Source organism: Pristiophorus japonicus, chromosome 8, assembly GCF_044704955.1.
Source record: "Pristiophorus japonicus isolate sPriJap1 chromosome 8, sPriJap1.hap1, whole genome shotgun sequence".
NCBI classification, from domain to species: Eukaryota; Metazoa; Chordata; class Chondrichthyes; family Pristiophoridae; genus Pristiophorus; species Pristiophorus japonicus.
In genome coordinates, this window is record NC_091984.1 from 136,618,513 (window position 1) to 136,638,501 (window position 19,989).

At 43.9% G+C, this 19,989-nt stretch overlaps 1 protein-coding gene across 2 annotated transcripts in view; it reads left to right on the top strand.

Moving 5' to 3' along the window:
• The window catches only part of imp3 (IMP U3 small nucleolar ribonucleoprotein 3), a 330,757-nt gene that overhangs the window by 155,927 nt on the left and 154,841 nt on the right, over positions 1-19,989 (top strand). For both annotated transcript variants that reach the window (XM_070887440.1, XM_070887441.1), the window contains one exon: positions 3,813-3,892. In XM_070887440.1, the coding sequence (XP_070743541.1) occupies positions 3,813-3,892 (80 nt within the window). The remainder of the gene's footprint in view (positions 1-3,812; positions 3,893-19,989) is intronic.

Here is a 19,989-nt window from a genome sequence, read left to right on the forward strand (position 1 = left end):
ATAGACAGGCTGGTGGAATGGGCGAACACGTGACGGATGAAATTTAACGCAGAAAAGTGCAAAGTGATACAAACTGAAGGGTACAATTCTAAAGGGGGAGCATGAACCGAGAGACCTAGGGGTATATGTCCACAAATTGTTGAAGGTGGCAGGGCAGGTTGAGAATGCGGTTAAAAAAGCATACGGGATTCTAGGCTTCACAAATAGAGCCACAGGGTACAAAAGCAAAGAAGTTATGATGAATCTTTAAAAAAACACTGGTTCAGCCTCAACTGGAATATTGTATCCAATTCTGGGAACCACACTTTAGGAAGGATTGAAGGCTTTAGAGAGGGTGCAGAAAAGATTTACAAGAATGGTTCCAGGGATGAGGGACTTCAGCTACGTGGATAGACTGGAAACGGTGGGATTGTTCTCCTTAAAGAGCACCGAAGGTTGAGAGGAGATTTGATAGAGGTGCTCAAAATCATGAGGGGTCTAGACATAGAGAGAAACTGTTCCCATTGGCAAAAGGGTCGAGAACCGGAGGGCACAGATTTAAGGTGATTGGCAGAAGAACCAAAGACGTCATGAGAAAAAACTTTCTTGCACAGCGAGTGGTTAGGATCTGGAATGCACTGCCTGAAAGGGTGGTGGAAGCGGATTCAATCATGGCTTTCAAAAGGGATTTAGTTGAGTACCTGAAGGAAAAAAATTTCAGGGCTGCAGGGAAAGGGCAGGGGAGTGGGCCTAGCTCGATGGGCCGAGTGGTGTAGTTCTGTGCTATAACCATTGTATGATTCTATTAGATGATGTGTTGATAGGGTGAGATGAAATAATTTGGGAGGAGGCTCGTGTGGTACATCAACACCAGCAGAGACCTGTTGGGCTGGCTGGCCTCTTTCTGTGAAGTATGAGGATTTTGCTCCAAACTTGAAGCATCATTTCCAAGTGAAAGCTGAGAGATATGTTATTGTTTTGTAATGGATTCAGAAATACTTGTGATTTATCTGTCAGCTGTGATGGCTTATGGGGAGCGGGCAGGGAAGTGAACCTGAGTCCATGATCCGATCAGCCATGATATTGAATGGCAGAGCAGGCTCAATGGGCCAAATGGCCAAATCCTGTTGCTATTTTTTGCATTATGATTTGACGTTTACTTCTGTCCAATGCTATTTCTCAATAAATACTGCTTTGTCGTTGATAGCTTGAGAAGTGTGTTCTCTGCTATTTATCTATTGGTTGGGGAGGATAGAGTTATTGTTTTAAGTGCACTGTTCACTGCAGGCATGTTTGCTTTGCACACATCATGTTTTGATCATAGGAAGTGTGAGCTTGCCTGTCATAAAGCCCTTTGTGTTGGGCACGAGAAAAAGTATCTGACTTGTTCCTGAATAGTTACAGATGACTAAGACCACCTTTGGCAAATGGGTTTACCTGTACATAATTCTTCTGATGATCTTTGATAACAAAAGACTGAAATTTTCTGTGGTCCTTCCATCATGATTTATTTGCTTGTGGAGGCTAAATGAGGGTATGTTAGGTTGTGTATAGTGCATGTGGTCTGTCACTTCCTTTTAATGTAGTTCAGTTTGCACATTTAAGGTTTCCTCTATACGTAGCACAAAAATAGAAGCTTTCCTTTTGTATGATTTTTAATTTTCTATTTTGCATCAACTTTATCTTTGTCATCTTAGGAACTGATTCCAAAATAAGGTTTGTAGTTTAGCATACGGCTCCATCTCCATCCTTACATACTTGCATCTTGGGAGTTGAGACCACTGAAGCGGCATGAGAGGGCAAGGATAATTAGACCATGGTGCACAGACATTATTCATGATTCATTTTGAAGTCTTTTAAAGTCTGTCCTTGTTTTTGCATATCATTATAAATTCCTTTGTTGACATTTATAATGAAAACTGCCTGTGCAAACTTGTTTTGCCGTAATTGCACCCCTTGCTTGCTCTTGTGCTCTCGAATATTTTCTCTCCCCCTTTTTTGTCTGGTTTCACTCTCAAACCCTCACCTAATTTCTCTGGCCCCTTTCTTTCTCTTGCGCTCTCTCTCTCTCTCTCTCTCTCTCTCTCTGTCACGCGTCCCTTTTTCTCTCTCTCTCTCTCTCTCTCTCTCTCTCCTTTTTCTCACATGCCCTTGCCTCATTTAATACATTATTTCAAGTTCACAGGATACAGAGCAAATGCTACTACAGGTACGTATTTTTTTTCTCTCTCGCACGCAGACACAGCCTTTTTTTAAAAATGTTTCTTTCTTTTTCATTTGTGGATTTATTGTCCTGCTTTTCAAAATTATTTCAAGAGAATCTAATGAAAGTTGAAGAAGCTGGAAAAAAAATATTGCTGACTGAGTAGCACTGATACTTCCTGTGAATTAGTTACTCTGCACATGTGCTCACTGATACACCTGATAAAAGATACAATAGACGATTCAATGTCTATTGACATTTGTTCATCGTGTCGTGAAACACACTATTTTTCAAAGTTATTTTGTTTCGCCTTTTATTTTGGACATTAGAAAGTTTAGATACTGAGGGGGTGGTGGATGGATCATGAAAAAAATTAGAAAGCATTCTAATTCAGTTGTGGCAACCCAGTGACCAGATTGTGCAATGAGGGACAAGTTGACATAAGCAGCACCCATGATAACTGTGGGTGGGCACAGGAAATTATAGTTGAAAACATTGACACAAAAAGTGAAGAGTACTGGAAGTCAAGTAGTACAGACAGTGCACGCAGTTGTAATTTATTTTACTGTAGATAGATAAAAGGGAATATGATAGTATGGGACATACATGGCTCCAGATTCTTAAAGGTACACAATTATTGTGATTTCTTTTTTTTACTTGTTAGATCAGTCTATTTTAGTGTGTGGAGGCTGAACCACATTGTAAGAATTAAGAAATGTTATGCAGGTCATTGCAACATTTCTACTCTCCTTATTCCATGTGCCCTGAGAAAAGTGCCTTCATTGATATTGAATTTCTTTTTGCTGTGGACCTCAATTTTAAACAGTCTAGAACTCCAATCAGTACCAGTAATATCAATCTGGTGGGATAGTCTCCTAACTGAGGCCTATTGATTTTAAGGGTCTGTGTCATGACTTGTATCCCTAGATAGCATTGAGGGTTGAAGACAGGGTAAGATGCATCACCAAAAGATTATGATCATATGCTCGTGTTGAGTGATTTTTTTTTTCTTCGTCGAGCACCGTTCCCTTCCCTTAAGGAATTGTTTGTACAATTGTCTTCTGAACCTTTATTTAAAAAAAGATCCAGCCTGTTGCATAAACACTAAACACTTGTAACCAAACGAGCAGATGGTATCAGATCTGAGACTCTTTTACTTGGTGATGCCATTTCACTAAAAAGACATTGATGTGTGCTTCCAGAATAAGGCCTTTGAACACGCATTAAATATGGGTAAGACTGTCAGGGACACACAGGACTACGTGACTCTTGAATGAGGTCGTCCACATCACATACTTCACAGCAAAATCTAATGTAGTTTTGTTTGGTGTATCTTGAGAAACTGAAGTGCTGAATGCCATATTCTTTGCTTATTTGCAATAAGTTTTCCCAGTTACTAATCTATCTTGGTTCGTTAGTATGGCTACCAGCAAGTATTGTGTAATTTCAATGCTGAATTATTTGAGAGAACCAGCTTCTACTAGATTTTTCTTTTGGCTACATCACAGCTGTGCAAATAAATGCCTGAATTCTTGTGCCTGGTCACTGACAGTTGATGGAGGAGGAGGAAATGCAGCAAGTGTTTGATTCTGCATTTTTAAAAAAAATATTAAAATTGTGTTTTCTGCAGGAGGCGTCTCCCCACGATTATGGTGAAGCTGCGGATGGCCCAGAACCTGAAAACGGCAATTACCTTCATTGAGCAAGGCCGTATCCTTTTCAACCATTCCCATGGAGTGAAGCAGTGGAGGTTTTCAATGCTGCTTCATTTGCATTATACTGGATAACACATTTTTTTTAAAGTTTTTGAAATCTGCTAATGTTTAAGCAGTGTGCTAAAAGCAGGAGGAAAAGAAGAAAGGCAGCATTTCTGATTGATACCAGTCATGTCCCCAGGCTTGTAATTATTTTTAGTAGTGTTCAAGCTTGTAGGCTTTTTGTCTCCCTTTATTTTATCGGTTGCTAATTTCAATTCCACTCTTTGCTGTCGAAGGTGGAGGTGGCTGTGGGTTGAGGTGGACTTTAGCAGAATTCTCTTCTAGCTCTCTTCTCTTCACTTGCCCTTTGACTGTTGCTCTGCCTGCCCAGTATGAGGTGCTGTGCTACCACATGATGTTCAAATTTGAAGGCAGGAAACAGGATGGTGGCAATTTTGAATATTCAAGAGTCCTGGAATGTGGAAGAATTTGAAGTTAGCACATGGGACTGTTTATTTTATTACCGCAATTTTTGTGTGTCACGTATGTTATTTTGCCATTCCATTATGAATATAAAAATCAGGCTTTGAAACATAATGATTGGTGAAATTCCTGTGGTAAGTGAAATGTAAGGTCAAAGTATTAAGCAGTGTTATGCATAGTGCATTATTCTGATGCTTAAGTGTGAATTGTGCATAGGCTACAAGACCTAGTTGCTGCAAATGTGCACATTTTTTGGCCAGTTGCTGTTAATTACATCCTGAAAGGGTATTTGTTCCTGGGGAAATTTCTCAGAATTACAAAATTACACTATTTTATGTGGGTGACACACAAATTTGCATGTGTTACGTTTGAAAATGGATGCATCTCAAAACGTGCGCGCGCACATACACACTCAGTGGGAAGATACTGAAGGTGTTGGAGGACAGAGATCTGGAAATTTAAATACATAATTCTCAGAAAGCACAGGTGCATAAAGCTATTGGAAAAAGCCCAGCTACATTTTGTATTTTATAAATATGGACATAGACAAGAGTAAACTAATGGTTAATTTGTACAAAGCATTGATTTATAGTGGTGTTTCCAATTTTGAGTAGAAAGGACATGAAACCTATAGAGAGCATCGAGTGTAGATTCACCAGGGCGATGCCAGGGATTGAAATCGTAGTTTTGAGGGCATCAATCACCTTCATGTGTGTAATTTTATTTAAACCAAGTTCTCTATATAGAAAATTTTGAGTGCGTTCATCCTATTTCTATATCTATCTCTTCAAAGAGTTGATTTACCTTGGGAACTGTGCAATGTTTACTGAGGACCAATCATGTGGCACAACCTGATCGGGAAGCAATTGTGTTTTATTTGGAAAGTCCCAGTCATTGCCAGTTCCAAGTGCTCATTTTACCCTTGCAAAGTGGTATTACTGCCTTCCAAGTGTTTTGTATTTGTCCTTTACCTGCCCACCTTCCCTCAGTGCTACTGAAACTACTCACTGCATCACCCCTGTTTGTAAACATTCCAAGATTGTCCCCGAGTGTTTCCTGAACTTGGTGACAAATTCAGCAGGGTTATCTTCCACCGCCAAGTAACGCGCATTCTCTAACCACAAACTCAAGCCCTCTCGTCCCGTGTTCTCTCTGTCCATTCCTTCCCAAGGCCTTAACCCCCTCCCGCGTCCCCGAGACAGCCTGTCTCCACCAGATCCTGGGACTTGTTAACTGCCATCTTTCTGGTCTGTAACAAAAGTAAGAAAATGATCACTTGAGTAATGGAGCATATTTGAGAATTGGACTTGGAGAGACAGAAAGAGAAAGGAAACCGGGCAAAGAGTGACCGACGAACGGATAGACAGGCATAAAGAGTGAGAAAACATTCTTGCACTCGTTACTTGCAACACAATGAGAAAAATGTGGCAACCATACAGAGAAAAAAAACACAACAGAGGCAAACAGTGTTAATTTTTTGTGAACAATACTGAAATGTCAAATTAAAAAGTACTCCGTGTAAAAAAAGGTGTAATAACACGGTGTACCTGTATTATTTTTCAGAAATGACTTTTTCTTGTTTTAATCCAGTATATTATACAAAGGTAAATTAGCAAGCTTGATTGGTTATCCTAGTTTTAACTATCAGAAGTGTCTAGTGTACAATTTCTTGGAGGCCCTTGTGAATGTCTCATTCTGTATTGCATAATCAAACTGTTTCTTTCTTGGTTGAACTGCTCCTGCATTTCGAGGAGAGACATTTGTCTTTTTTGCCAGAAAATGGTGATAAAGCACTTAGTAAAGCTTAGACAGCCGGATAAGATAAAGTTTACATAGAGCAGAGTTACCATGTCCTACTGTAGCTTTAACAGTGAGATTGCCTGAGAACCGTCAGCTTCAGTTTAACCCATTGTTTCCTGCACAGCTGCTGGGAGCTGAGGAATGTCACTGGATGGCGACATTTTTGTTTCTCATTTGCACACTGTCCATCACAACCTTTTTTTTTTCCAGCTCAATATTGGTTTTGCTTTGCCTCTATTGACCTCTCTGCCTTTTGCTCTCGCCTGCCTGCGGGGCGGAACATTCCTTTTGCTCTATTTGAGTGTTCTTTCTTGCTGGATTGTGGAGCTGTCTGTTTGTCCAGTAGCAGCCATGGTGATATTGTTTCAATATTGTCCAAAGCTTTTACTTTTCCCCTCATTTTATTTTCTCTTGCCCCTGCACCCCTCTCCCTTCCCACCCAGTGTTGGCACTGACCCTTGCTGTGCACCTGGCTCCAAGGGCAATGGCAGCCTTCAATTACTTCATTCAGGTAGCAATTCTTTAGCTACGAACCTAGCAAATAACTAATGGCAGATGCTTCAATTCTGGACCCCATTCCAGCCAAGCCTGAGCCCCATTCCTGAATGGATGTCCACACCGTACATGGTCCAGCAAATGTCACAACTAGCAATTGGGTAGGAGTCCAAGTTCAGGGGTGTGGAAACCAGTTGTTGCACTCTAAATCCCTGCCTCGGCTAATGTTTAATAACGCAGCACAAAATGTGAAATTTGAACCCGCAAGCTTCTAGTTTCAAAATGTTGTGACCCTGATGTCATGCATTTACTCATTTAAGCCTGCGAGGAAGCTCAATTTCTGCTGTTGCTGTCGAGGAAAAGGAACTGCTGTACCGTGCCCCCGCCCCAACACCTCTCCCGCTTTTTATTTTTCACTTTTCATTTGTATGCCTAGTGCACTCGGCTGCACTGGATAGCACAGAGTTTGGTCTTGGTTAGAATGAAAATGTGGGGGCCGGATGCCAGGGACCGGTGGCCATAATCTGATGGCAGGTTCATAATCCCATATATCGATAGATTTCTGATGCTGTTGGTTTGATATAGGTTTGGTTACGTTGAGGACTGCAGCTGATTAAGGGCTGTCTATTGTATTCCTGTAAAAGTGACTTTCATTTATCACCTCAAATTGTTTTCGCCCATGCCACCGCAAGTATCAGACTTGCAACCACCAACACTTCACCCTGTATTTTATTTATTGGATTATGCCTAAAGAGATTATTTTAAGACGTCTATAACTACTTTTGGGCTTTTTTCCCTCCTCAATCAAGTAGATATGCCACAAGAATGTCATATTGACACCCTCTTTACTGAAATTCTTGTGGCAACACTGCTGATGATGTGCAGTGTTTAACTGATCCAAGCTCAAGTTCAATCCAATCTAATCCAGTAATTGCTTAATCCAACGAATTAATCCAATCTAATTACTTAACAAAAAGCCAAGCATTCCAGTCAAGTTATACTATTTTTGGCTAAGAAGATTTAAAAAAAAATGCTTTCATTCTGCGGTGTCTTTTAAAGAATTTGGGGGATGATGCTTGTGAAAGAATACTTGTTTACACACTCTATCGAGCAGGTCATTGAGGTGCATTGGCCTGGGCCAGAAGGGAAACATTGGAGCAGGTGTCGATCCAGACTCCACTTGTATTCCCATGATTATTTACAAGGACCATTGATGGATGATTTATAGTTTGGGTGAGGAATATTGGGGAGAATGAGTCAATGATAAAATGTTACCATATATTTACAACTATTTCTCCAAAATATTAATTTGTAAAGTTGCTAACTTGTTGGGTTGGTCTAACAAAAGAAACAAATGTTGTACAAGTGTTCCTTTGGTTAATACTTTGCTTTCTCTCTGTTTATGGCCCAGATTGTAAAATCAGTTATTCTGTATTGTCCATGTCACAATAGTTGCCAACAAGCCGGAAAAAAAGTTGCTCATTGTGAGGAGCTAGTTCAGATACTGCAATGTGATAACACACTATATAAATTTAAGTATTTAGACACATAATTTATATGACATTTTGGAGCTTCTGGGTTAACATTAACCATTTACAATACAGGTTTATGGCATACTAGAGTGTTACAGCCTGGTGTTATTTTTTAGTAGCCGATAAAGGCAGCTGTAAAGAAAGAACTCTTGATGGTAGGTAACAAACTTGCAGTTGCAAATATTGGAAGCTAAACCCTTTACGTATCTTGTAGCCTTGTTGCTGTTTTCTCAGGATTGCATTCTACCAAAAGATATTTTTGATTTTTGGGTTGAGGTAAACTAATGTTAGATTACTGGTTGTAATACTGTGCAGTTGGACTTTCTTTTAGGATTTTATTTTTCTATTTTCCCTCCTTTCTTCGGATGTTACTGCCTCTTGTGATTTGGCTCTGTGGATGCCAGCAGCGCTTTGGTTTTCATGTGCAAATTTGGAGTGTATGTGATTGACTGACTAACTATCTGGATTGTAATCCCTGCATGGTATTATCCCCCACCTTCGAGGCCAGAGGAACTAAAGCCAATTGTAGTGTGCCACCTGCTATGTCAGCTGAGAGCAGCTACCTCAGCACAAACTGGCGATCAAACCTGGGACCGTTCTGGTCCGTATGGCTCAGGATCAAATCTGGTGTATTCATTCATGAAGCCAGCTGGGGCCTTGTAAGAGAATCTGTGTTGCACAATGTTCTTCAAACCTCTGAATTTTACTCTTTACTATTGAAAACATTCTTGGCAAATATTTTCTCATATGTCCTGCAAGAAATTCACCTTTAGTGGCACAGTATGAATGCTTCAGCTGTTCCTGTTAATCATGGCCCCAGTTCCAAAAGAACAAGGGAGACTTATTCTATGGTTCCTCTTTGGCAGTGTTCAGGTGAATGATCAGCTTTGAACACATTTTTTTTTTCTTCCCAGAGTAATCATTCTGTTGTTTATACAATATATGCACATACTGAACATCTAATTTACCTGCAATTGCCTGTGGTAATGACCTTGTAAAACCCTTCAGCATGCTTCGGTAAACAGCATAAGGTGCTGTGCTAAACTGCCAGCCTTGAAACCCTGCAAGATACTCCTGAAAAATGCACCGATGAGCAGCAGGCTGATTTTCCCCTCTCTGACCCCGAAAGTGTGTGTAGACAGCAGATAAGCACCAAATTGGGTATGGCTTTGTGGTCCTTGTGGTCAAATAAACTGCGAACACTCTGTGTCTAGGTTCAAATATTAGCCGAGTACTTGTGCAAGGTACAGGAGGGAACATAGAAACATAGAAAGTAGGTGCATGAGTCGGCCATTTGGCCCTTCGGAAACTATCAGCCTCAGCAGCTGATTCTGTCAACCATCTGCCTGTGGAGTGGACAATATACTTTACTGAGCCACTCAATATTCAGCAAGTCAACCTACCAAGCTAGCCTTCAAGCAATAAAGTTGGTTGCAATACAAAAGCAAAATACTACAATGCTGGAAATCTGAAATAAAAACCGAAAATACTGAAAATGCTCTGGTCAGGCAGCATCTGTGTGGAGAGAAAGAGAGTTAGTGCTTCAGGTCAGAACTGTTTAAAAAAAAAAGTTGAATGCGTCTATTTGTACTAACTGAATTGCAGCTAGTTCTCCAATTGGCTCTCCATTATCACATAACCCATTGCTGATTGGTCCCCTTGGGGGATAAGCCACACCCTGAAGTTTCTCTGGAATGTGTAAATGGAACCGCCCAGCCTAACTTTGCACATTATAACATGATCCATTTGGACTTCAGAAGCCAGAAAGGACCCTCCTCCCCACCGCCCTCCCCCGCGCCCAAGTCCCTCCTCACCCCAGCGCAAGTGCATCCCTCCCCAAGCCAAAGTCTCTTACCACCCCTCCCAATAGATGGGCCATTGTGTGTGGATTGTTAACAGATTTATAATAGTGTCGTGAATTCTGGATTTAATCCACTCCAACGATGATGAAAGAACGTGATTTGTCTCTTTTCCCCCCCACCCCCCCTCCCCAAAACAACCAGGCTCTCTTTTCTCTCCACCACCACCAAAACCAGGCTCTCCCTCCCCCTCTCCGCCCCTCCCCCTCCGGTTGCCTGCTGGCTCTGTTTGCCCACTGCTCTCTTTCCCCCCCTCTGCCAGGCTCATGGCACGGCGGCTGGCTGCTCAGCAGGCAACTTGGTGTTCGGGTCCGGTTCCGGATCAGGAGACGCATGCGCAGAAGCGCGACTAGTCACTCCGTAACAAGTTAGAGATGGAACAAGTTTTATTTAAGCAAGTGGAGGGGAGGAAAGAACAAAAAGGAAGATCTATGATAGGGTGGAAGGCAGGAGAGATTAAATGACAAGGGATGATGGTGCAAGGTGAAAGTAAATGTTATGGGACAGGTAAAGAAACAAAGGATGGGTTAAAGGAGGTGTAATTGGGAATATAAGAATCATGAGCAGTAATTGCTGTGAGAAAAAAATCTTGGTTAGACTACACTTGGAGTACTGCGTACAGTTGAGAAGGATATAGAGGCACTGGAGAGGGTGCAGAGAAGATTTACTAGGATGATGCCAGGAACAGGCTGGGTCTCCATGCTGTTGAAAAATGAAGGCTGAAGGGTGAGCTAATAGAGGTCTTTAAAATTATGAAAGGTTTTGATAGAATAGATACAGAGAGAATGTTTCCACAGAAGTATAGAATTGAAAAATAGGGATGTTATGCTAAGCATGTATAGAACTTGTGGCGAGACCACACTTGGAGTACTGCGTACAGTTCTGGTCGCCACATTATAAAAAGGATGTAGAGACATTGGAGAGGGTGCAGAGAAAATTTACAAGGAAGATACAGAAATGCGAGAGTATACATAGCCAGAAAGGATGAACAGGCTGGGTCTCTTTTCTCCCTGAAAAAAAGGCCAAGGGGTGACCGAATACAAGTCTTTAAAATTTTGAAAGGTTTTGATAGAGTGGATACAGAGAGAATGTTTCAACTTGTGGGGAAAAGCATGACTGGAGGCCATCAATATAAGATAGTCACCAAGAAATCCAATCGGAATTCAGGGAAAACTTTGTTACCCAGAGAGTGGTGAGAATGTGTAACTCACTACCACAGGGAATGGTTGAAGTGAATAATATAAAGACATTTAAGGGGAGGCTAGACAAGCATATGAGGGAGAAAGGAATAGAGGGTTATGCTGATAGAATTAAATGAGGAAAGACAGGGGGAAGCTCAAGTCGAGCATAAACATCAGCATGGACTGGTTGGGCCAAATTGCCTGTTTCTGTGCCGTATATCCTATGTAATATACATGGAAAGATACTTTTGAAAGTTAGAATGGGGTAGAAAATAAGAATGAAAGCACGGATTGAAGTAATTCAAATGTGATGATGTCATAGGAGACGCAATGTTACCTCAGAGCTGCACTACAGGAAACGTTTCAATTGGTTGATTCAGATCTCTGTTCATTGGTCACTACGTTGTTGCTCACTGAATCGTTGTTCAGCCTGTCGTGGGTGAGAAAGGAAAAGCATTGTCAACTGGAGTAAAATATTTACATGCTGTTGCATCTGTAAAAGATTTTAAAATATTTATATAAGGAATGATGAGTTTAGAGGGTGTTTTGATCCTCCAAAAGTAGAACTGCAACATAATGGGCCCAAGTTTCCACATGATTTGCGCCTGATTTTTCGGAGCAACTGATGGAGAACGGACTATCTTAGAATTTGCAATTCTCCACATTTTTTTTTCTGCAGTTCTAGTCAGGTAGAACATTTCTAATTTGGAACAGAATTTTTTCTTCAAAAGGGGGCGTGTCTGGCCACTGATGCCTGATTTGAAAGTTTCCACAGTGAAAATGTACTCCAAACTAAAGTAGAATGGAGCAAATGAAGATTTTTGTAGAACTGAAAAAACCTGTTGTACAAATTAAAAAATCAGGCGCAGGTTACAAATCAGGCGTCCAGAACGAGGAGGAGGGGGGGAAGGGAAGTCATTAAATTCTATAATAAATCCTTATTTATACTTCTACAAATATTATACAAATAAATCCAACCTGAATAAACATTTATAAGCAAAGAAAAGATTAAATAAACCATCTTCCTACCTGTGTGAAAGTGCTTCAGCCAGAAAGAATGGTGCAGCAAGCCTCATAAAACGAGGGAGCCGACTGAACGCGGGCCGGCGGGGCGGGAGGGATGGGAAGGGAGCCGACCGATCGCGGGCCGGGGTAGGGGGAGGAGGAGGGAGCCGACCGAATGCAAGCCGGGCGGGGGGGTGGGGGGGGGGGGGGGGGGGAGGAGAGGGAGCCGGCCGGGGGGGGAGGGAAGGGAAAGGAGCCGACCGAACGCGGGCCGGGGGGGGGGGGGGGGGGAGGAGGGAGCCGACTGAACGCGGGCAGGGCGGGGGAGGAGGGAGCCGACTGAACGCGGGCAGGGCGGGGGAGGAGGGAGCCGACCGAACGCGGTGGGGGGGGGGGGGGGGGAAGGGAGGGAGGAGAGGAGGGAGCCGACCGAACGCGGGGGGGGGGGGGGGCGGGCGGGGAAAGGGAAGGGAGCCGACGAACGCCGGCGGGGGGGGCGGGGGAGGAGCGGAGGGAGCTGACGAACGCGGGAGGGAGAGAGCCGACCGAACGCGGGCGGCAGGGAGGGAGCCTACCTAACGCGGGGGGGAGGGGGCGGAGGGGAAGGGAGCCGACCGAACACAGGAGGGAGGGAGCCGACCGGGGTGGGGGGAGGGAGCCGACCGAACGCGCGGGGGGGAGGGAGGGAGGGAGCCGACCGAACGCGGTGGGGGGGGGGAAGGGAATGGAGCCGTTCCAGACGGTTGGTGGGAAAGAGAGAAGGCTGCAGGAAGCCTCAGAAATTGAGGAGCCATTTCCCGACGGCAGGGGGGTGGTCGTCGGGAAACGGCTGCCTCAACTTTGAGGCTTCCTGCACCCTTCTCACTGCTACAAGAAGCCTCAGTGCTGATGGCAATGTACTTTTATTAAAAAATGTTCAAAAACTAAACAGCTACAAAGAACTACAAAAATGGCCGAGTGCCAATGTTTTTTTCACAGTGAGCATGCGCGAACGCTCCAACGCGCACGTGCAACGTTGCCGGCAGGAAAAAAACTAATTTAAATAGTACCCGCCCCCTCCCACTTACAAAATCGGCGTGAGTGTAGGCTCTGCCCCCCTGGGCGCCGCGCCAAGCAGACAAGGAGCTGCAGGGCTCTCCAGAATCGCTCGTTTTTTTTCCGGCGCTGTTTTAGGCGCGAAAAACGGGTGCCCAGCTCGGAGGGGCGCCTGTTTTTTATCATGTGGAAATTTGGGCCCAATGTCTCCTGAAACCCCTCTCCCCTCACCTCCAGCAACATTGCGAAGAGCTCATGGTCTACTTTGCCACTATTGTTAAGACCATCTGTTCAGCTGCATTTTCTGCATCCCTCCACCATTCTCCTTGCTCACCAAGCTCAACTTTCTCCTTGCCCAAGCCTTAAACCTGCATCTTTTCCTTCTATCTTCCCTCATGCTCTCCAAGTTCAGCGTGTCCATGAGACCCACTTCCTGTCTCATCTTTATTCCAAATGCTGATCACCCAAGTTCCCTTTCTGACCCTTCTGCCAGCTGACTTTGTAATGTGTTGCCGATCCTTGGGTACTGCCCATCTTTTCAGAACTGCTTTTATCACGCCCCCTCCTCAAAATCACCGACCCTGCACTGTTCTGTCCACGCAAACGACTGTCTCATCTCCAACATCCATGTTTCGATCTCTCTGATCAGATTTCCGCCCCTGTCACAGCGCTGAAATGGTCTTGCATCCAAAGGTGTGGCTTTGGTTTCCATATGTACGCGAACGACCTGCAGCTTTACCTCTCCACAATCTGTCTTGAGCCCTCCACCGTTTCTATGTTGCCCGACTGTTTGTTTGGAATCCAGTTCTGGATGAGTACTTAAGGAGGTGGCCTTGGAAATAGCGGATGCATTGACAGTCATTTTCCAACATTCCATAGACTCTGGATCGACTATGGAGTGGAGGGTAGCTAATGTTACCCCACTTTTTAAAAAAGGAGGGAGAGAGAACAGGCAATTATAGACCGGTCAGCCTGACATCGGTAGTGGGTAAAATGATGGAATCAATTATTAAGGATGTCATAGCAGCGCATTTGGAAAGAGGTGACATGATAGGTCCAAGTCAGCATGGATTTGTGAAAGGGAAATCATGCTTGACAAATCTTCTGGAATTTTTTGAGGATGTTTCCAGTAGAGTGGACAAGGGCGAACCAGTTGATGTGGTGTATTTGGACTTTAAGAAGGCTTATGACAAGGTCCCACACAAGAAATTAATGTGCAAAGTTAAAGCACATGGGATTGGGGATAGTGTGCTGATGTGGATTGAGAACTGGTTAGCAGACAGGAAGTAAAGAGTAGGAGTAAATGGGTACTTTTCAGAATGGCAGGCAGTGACTAGTGGAGTACCGCAAGGTTCTGTGCTGGGGCCCCAGCTGTTTACATTGTACATTAATGATTTGGACAAGGGGATTAAATGTAGTATCTCCAAATTTGCAGACGACACTAAGTTGGGTGGCAGTGTGAGCTGCGAGGAAGATGCTATGAGGCTGCAGAGTGACTTGGATAGGTTAGGTGAGTGGGCAAATGCATGGCAGATGAATTATAATGTGGATAAATGTGAGGTTATCCACTGGTTGTAAAAACAGAGAGACAGACTATTATATGAATGGTGACAGATTGGGAAAAGGGGAGGTGCAACAAGACCTGGATGTCATGGTACATCAGTCATTGAAGGTTGGCATGCAGGTACAGTAGGCGGTTAAGAAGGCAAATGGCATGTTGGCCTTCATAGCGAGGGGATTTGAGTACAGGGGCAGGGAGGTGTTACTACAGTTGTACAGGGCCTTGGTGAGGCCACACCTGGAGTATTGTGTGCAGTTTTTGTCTCTTAACTTGAGGAAGGACATTCTTGCTATTGAGGGAGTGCAGCGAAGGTTCACCAGACTGATTCCTGGGATGGTGGGACTGACATATCAAGAAAGACTGGATCAACTGGGCTTGTATTCACTGGAGTTCAGAAGAATGAGGGGATCTCATAGAAACGTTTAAAATTCTGACGGGTTTAGACAGGTTAGATGCAGGAAGAATGTTCCCAATGTTGGGGAAGTCCAGAACCAGGGGTCACAGTCTAAGGATAAGGGGTAAGCCATTTAGGACCGAGATGAGGAGAAAATTCTTCACCCAGTAAGTGATGAACCTGTGGAATTCTCGACCACAGAAAGTTGTTGAGGCCAATTCACTAAATATATTCAAAAAGGAGTTCGATGAAGTCCTTACTACTAGGGGGATCAAGGGGTATGGCGAGCAAGCAGGAATGGGGTACTGAAGTTGCATGTTTTGCCATGAACTCATTGAATGGCGGTGCAGGCTTGAAGGGCCGAATGGCCTAATCCTCCACCTATTTTCTATGTTTCTATCCACCAGTTAAACACTGGAAAGACCAATGACATAATGTTCAATTCCCACCACCAACTGTACTCTTGGTAGAGATTCCATACCTCTCACTGGCCACTTCCTTGGGTTGAACCAGACTGCGCAGCCCTGGCGTTCTATTTGACCCTATGCTGAGCTTCTAACCCCATAAATCTTCTCCATCATAAAGACCGAACGCTATTTCCACCTCCACAATATCGCTGTCACTGACCCTGCCCCAGCCCATCTGCTACCGAAACCCTCATCCGTGCTTTTGCTACCTCCAGACTTGGCTATTCAAATGCTCTTCTGGCCTGCTTCCCATCTTCCTCCCTAAATTTGAGCTCATCCAAACCTTTTCTGCCTGCTTTTAACTCGGACCAAGTACCACTCACCCATCGCCTCTGAGTTCACTGAATTTTGGCTCCTCATTTGTAATTCCTTTTATGGCCTTCCCTGTCCCTATTTCTCTGTAATCTTCTCGACCTCTACAACTCTCTCAGAACTCTGCGTTCCTCCAACTCTGCCCCACTCTTTTTACCCCAGCAGTGGTTGCTAAGCTTTCAGTCGTCTAGGCCTGAAGCTCTAGAATTCCCTGCCGAAATCTCTGCCTCTCTGATCCTTCAAAATCCACCTCTGACCTTTTTAGTTTCCCCTCCTGATATCTTTTCTTGTGGCTTGGAGTCAATTTTGGTAGATTCTGCTTCTTGAAGCACCTTGTGTTTTTAGAAGGCATTTTATAAATTGGTGTAGTCGTAATCGTTTAGTAGGAGTAGTAATCTAGATTGTTGACTCAAAAATCACGGACACTCACTGAGGCACAAAGCTGTGATTGAAATAATAGCAACACACGTCCCAAAATATCCAGCAGATGCGACAAGTAACACAAAGGAGTGGTTTCAAGCTGATCTAGTGTCTCATTCATACTGCTCCGAAATGCCTCGGGCTTCGTTGCTGGTTTTGTGATATCTATGAACTTGTAAATCAGGATATGTCGCCGTATAGTAAATCACACTTGATTGTTTTCTGTAAAAAAAAAACTAATCGACATCAGCATTTCAGTTAAAACTTCCAGCTTGAAATACTTTTGCATCAAATCACTGTAATGATCCAAATTTCTTTCAGGAATGTTGTGGCAAAATCTGCTCATCCTGAAATATTTGCCCATTTTGGGGGAGGTTATGTTTAGACACATCTATGGAATGAAATTTCTTACCACTAAAAGAGATACTTGTGAATTTACATGCAGTATTTCACACCTCTGCTGTTGGGAGCAGGTTCAGGAAGGTATGGGTGGGCCTACTGCAAAAGACATTTTGGTCCTGGTAACCTCCCACATCTTGGCACAGAAGGCGGGGAGGCAGGGCCATCACCAAAATGTGTGTCACTGTTCCACCAGCACTCAACTATCAAAATTGGGTTAAATTTGTAGGCTGTTTTGTGGTGTGTGATAGCTTTCTGTAGGATTTTGAATTGTCTTTAACTCTCATTTTCTGATGCAGGTAGAGATCATAGTTACTCTTCACCCGTGGCCTCTTGTTAGTGGGCACTCTGTCTGTCCCTCGCCCTCGCCCCCTCTGTCCGAGCCGCCCTCGCCCCCTCTGTCCGAGCCGCCCTCGCCCCCTCTGTCCGAGCCGCCCTCGCCCCCTCTGTCCGAGCCGCCCTCGCCCCCTCTGTCCGAGCCGCCCTCGCCCCCTCTGTCCGAGCCGCCCTCGCCCCCTCTGTCCGAGCCGCCCTCGCCCCCTCTGTCCGAGCCGCCCTCGCCCCCTCTGTCCGAGCCGCCCTCGCCCCCTCTGTCCGAGCCGCCCTCGCCCCCTCTGTCCGAGCCGCCCTCGCCCGCTCCGCCCTCGCTCGCTGTCTCTGTGTGTGTGTTTCTCTCTCTGTCTCGAACATTGTGATCTCTCTTGCAATACGAAATCTCTCTTGCAGTATGATCTCTATCTATCTTATCTCTCTATCCGCTCTCTCGCTCGCGAGCAATATGAACTCTCTCTTAAATCACGAGGAGCTCTGCTATAGAGGAATAGTTCTGATGGAATCGGCTTGTACTGCATTTTGGGAGGAATGAATGGGTCCCACAGGTTGCTGCAGATTTGTAGGTAGCGGAAGATTGCTGAACTGCAGGAACTTGGTTCTTTGCTCCCGAGCTTAAGGCCTGCAAGTCCACATCACTCTCTTGAAAGCTTGATGTCATCCTGGTGTTCAGTAAGCCTCTGGCCTATCCTCATGTTCTCAGCTCTCAGTATCAAGGAAAATATCTAAACAATCCTCAACACTTGCCTCAAAACCGCTGTTTAAGATATTAAATATGGAGTGGGCTTTGGAATGTTTGGGTGAGCACACAAGGATGTGGTTAATCTGTGGACATTGAAAAGTATTCTATTAATGTCTATTTTCTTAAATTTGTAAGTCAGTCTTTTTGGGTTAAGAGCAGCCAAAGCTTAAAATGTTTTAAACGTGCAAGTGTTGAAACCTTCCCTTTTCACCCTGCATTAGCTTGTGTTTGCTATTGCTGGTAAACACCCTTCAAAGGAATTATACAACACCTCAAGCCTTGGTTGCACTGTAAAACTTCAAACTAAAGTTCAGAGTGTGCAGCGCACTCGGAAACCAAAAGATATTCACAAGTCTTGGATAAGCTGTGTGCAATGGTCATGGGTTCACACACCAAGACTTAATGACACGTTAATCCTCAATTTGTATATATGTAAATAAATAATTTACTGGTTATTGATGGATTGCAGGTTCACTTTTACAGAACAAATAGAAAGAACTTGCTCTTTTATAGGACTTTTCACATCCCTGGCATATCTCAAGTGCTTCACAGCCTATGAATTATTTTGAAGATTAGTTACTGTTGCTATGTCGGCAAGACCTCACAAACGGCAAGTGAAATATATGATCAGTTAATTGGTTGTTCTTCTTGTTGCTTGAAGGAGCAATGATGGTCGGGCCGCCGGCGTGGTTCACTGCTCTTCTCAGAAGTCCCAAGGGACTTTTTTTGAATTAATCAGAACAGATAAGCTGGCCTCTGTTTAATATTTCACGCAAAAGACAGCACCTCCAACAACACAGCACTTTCTCAGAACTGAAGTGCTCGCCTGTAGATAAGAATGTTTATAAATCTCTTACTTTGGGGGAAGTCAACAATGCGATTCATAAACATTCTTATCTCTAACCTGCCTTTCAAATCTTTTACCACTTTTGTGCAAAGTTTGGAAAATGCCAATTTTAAGATCGATTGAATACAGAAATTATTTACTTTGTTAGAGTATTTGTAACATAGCATCAGTAGAACATTTTTTAAATTGAGTGTTGAATAATGTAACTTTAAAACTATTTTTCTTGTGCTGAGATTTTTTCTGCACAAAATATAATACCTGTATTGTTTCACATAGAAACATAGAAACATAGAAAATAGGTGCAGGAGTAGGCCATTCGGCCCTTCTAGCCTGCACCGCCATTCAATTAGTTCATGGCTGAACATTCAACTTCAGTACCCCATTCCTGCTTTCTCGCCATACCCCTTGATCCCCCTAGCAGTAAGGACCTCATCTAACTCCTTTTTGAATATATTTAGTGAATTGGCCTCAACAACTTTCTGTGGTAGAGAATTCCACAGGTTCACCACTCTCTGGGTGAAGAAGTTCTTCCGCATCTCGGTCCTAAATGGCTTACCCCTTATCCTTAGACTGTGACCCCTGGTTCTGGACTTCCCCAACATTGGGAACATTCTTCCTGCATCTAACCTGTCTAACCCCGTCAGAATTTTATATGTTTCTATGAGGTCCCCTCTCATTCTTCTGAACTCCAGTGAATACAAGCCCAGTTGATCCAGTCTTTCTTGATAGGTCAGTCCCGCCATCCCGGGAATCAGTCTGGTGAACCTTCGCTGCACTCCCTCAATAGCAAGAATGTCCTTCCTCAGGTTAGGAGACCAAAACTGTACACAATACTCCAGGTGTGGCCTCACCAATGCCCTGTACAACTGTAGCAACACCTCCCTGCCCCTGTACTCAAATCCCCTTGCTATGAAGGCCAACATGCCATTTGCTTTCTTAACTGCCTGCTGCACCTGCATGCCAACCTTCAATGACTGATGTACCATGACACCCAGGTCTCTTTGCACCTCCCCTTTTCCTAATCTGTCACCATTCAGATTATAGTCTGTCTCTCTGTTTTTACCACCAAAATGGATAACCTCACATTTATCCACATTATACTTCATCTGCCATGCATTTGCCCACTCACCTAACCTATCCAAGTCGCTCTGCAGCCTCACAGCATCCTCCTCGCAGCTCACACTGCCACCCAACTTAGTGTCATCCGCAAATTTGGAGATACTACATTTAATCCCCTCATCTAAATCA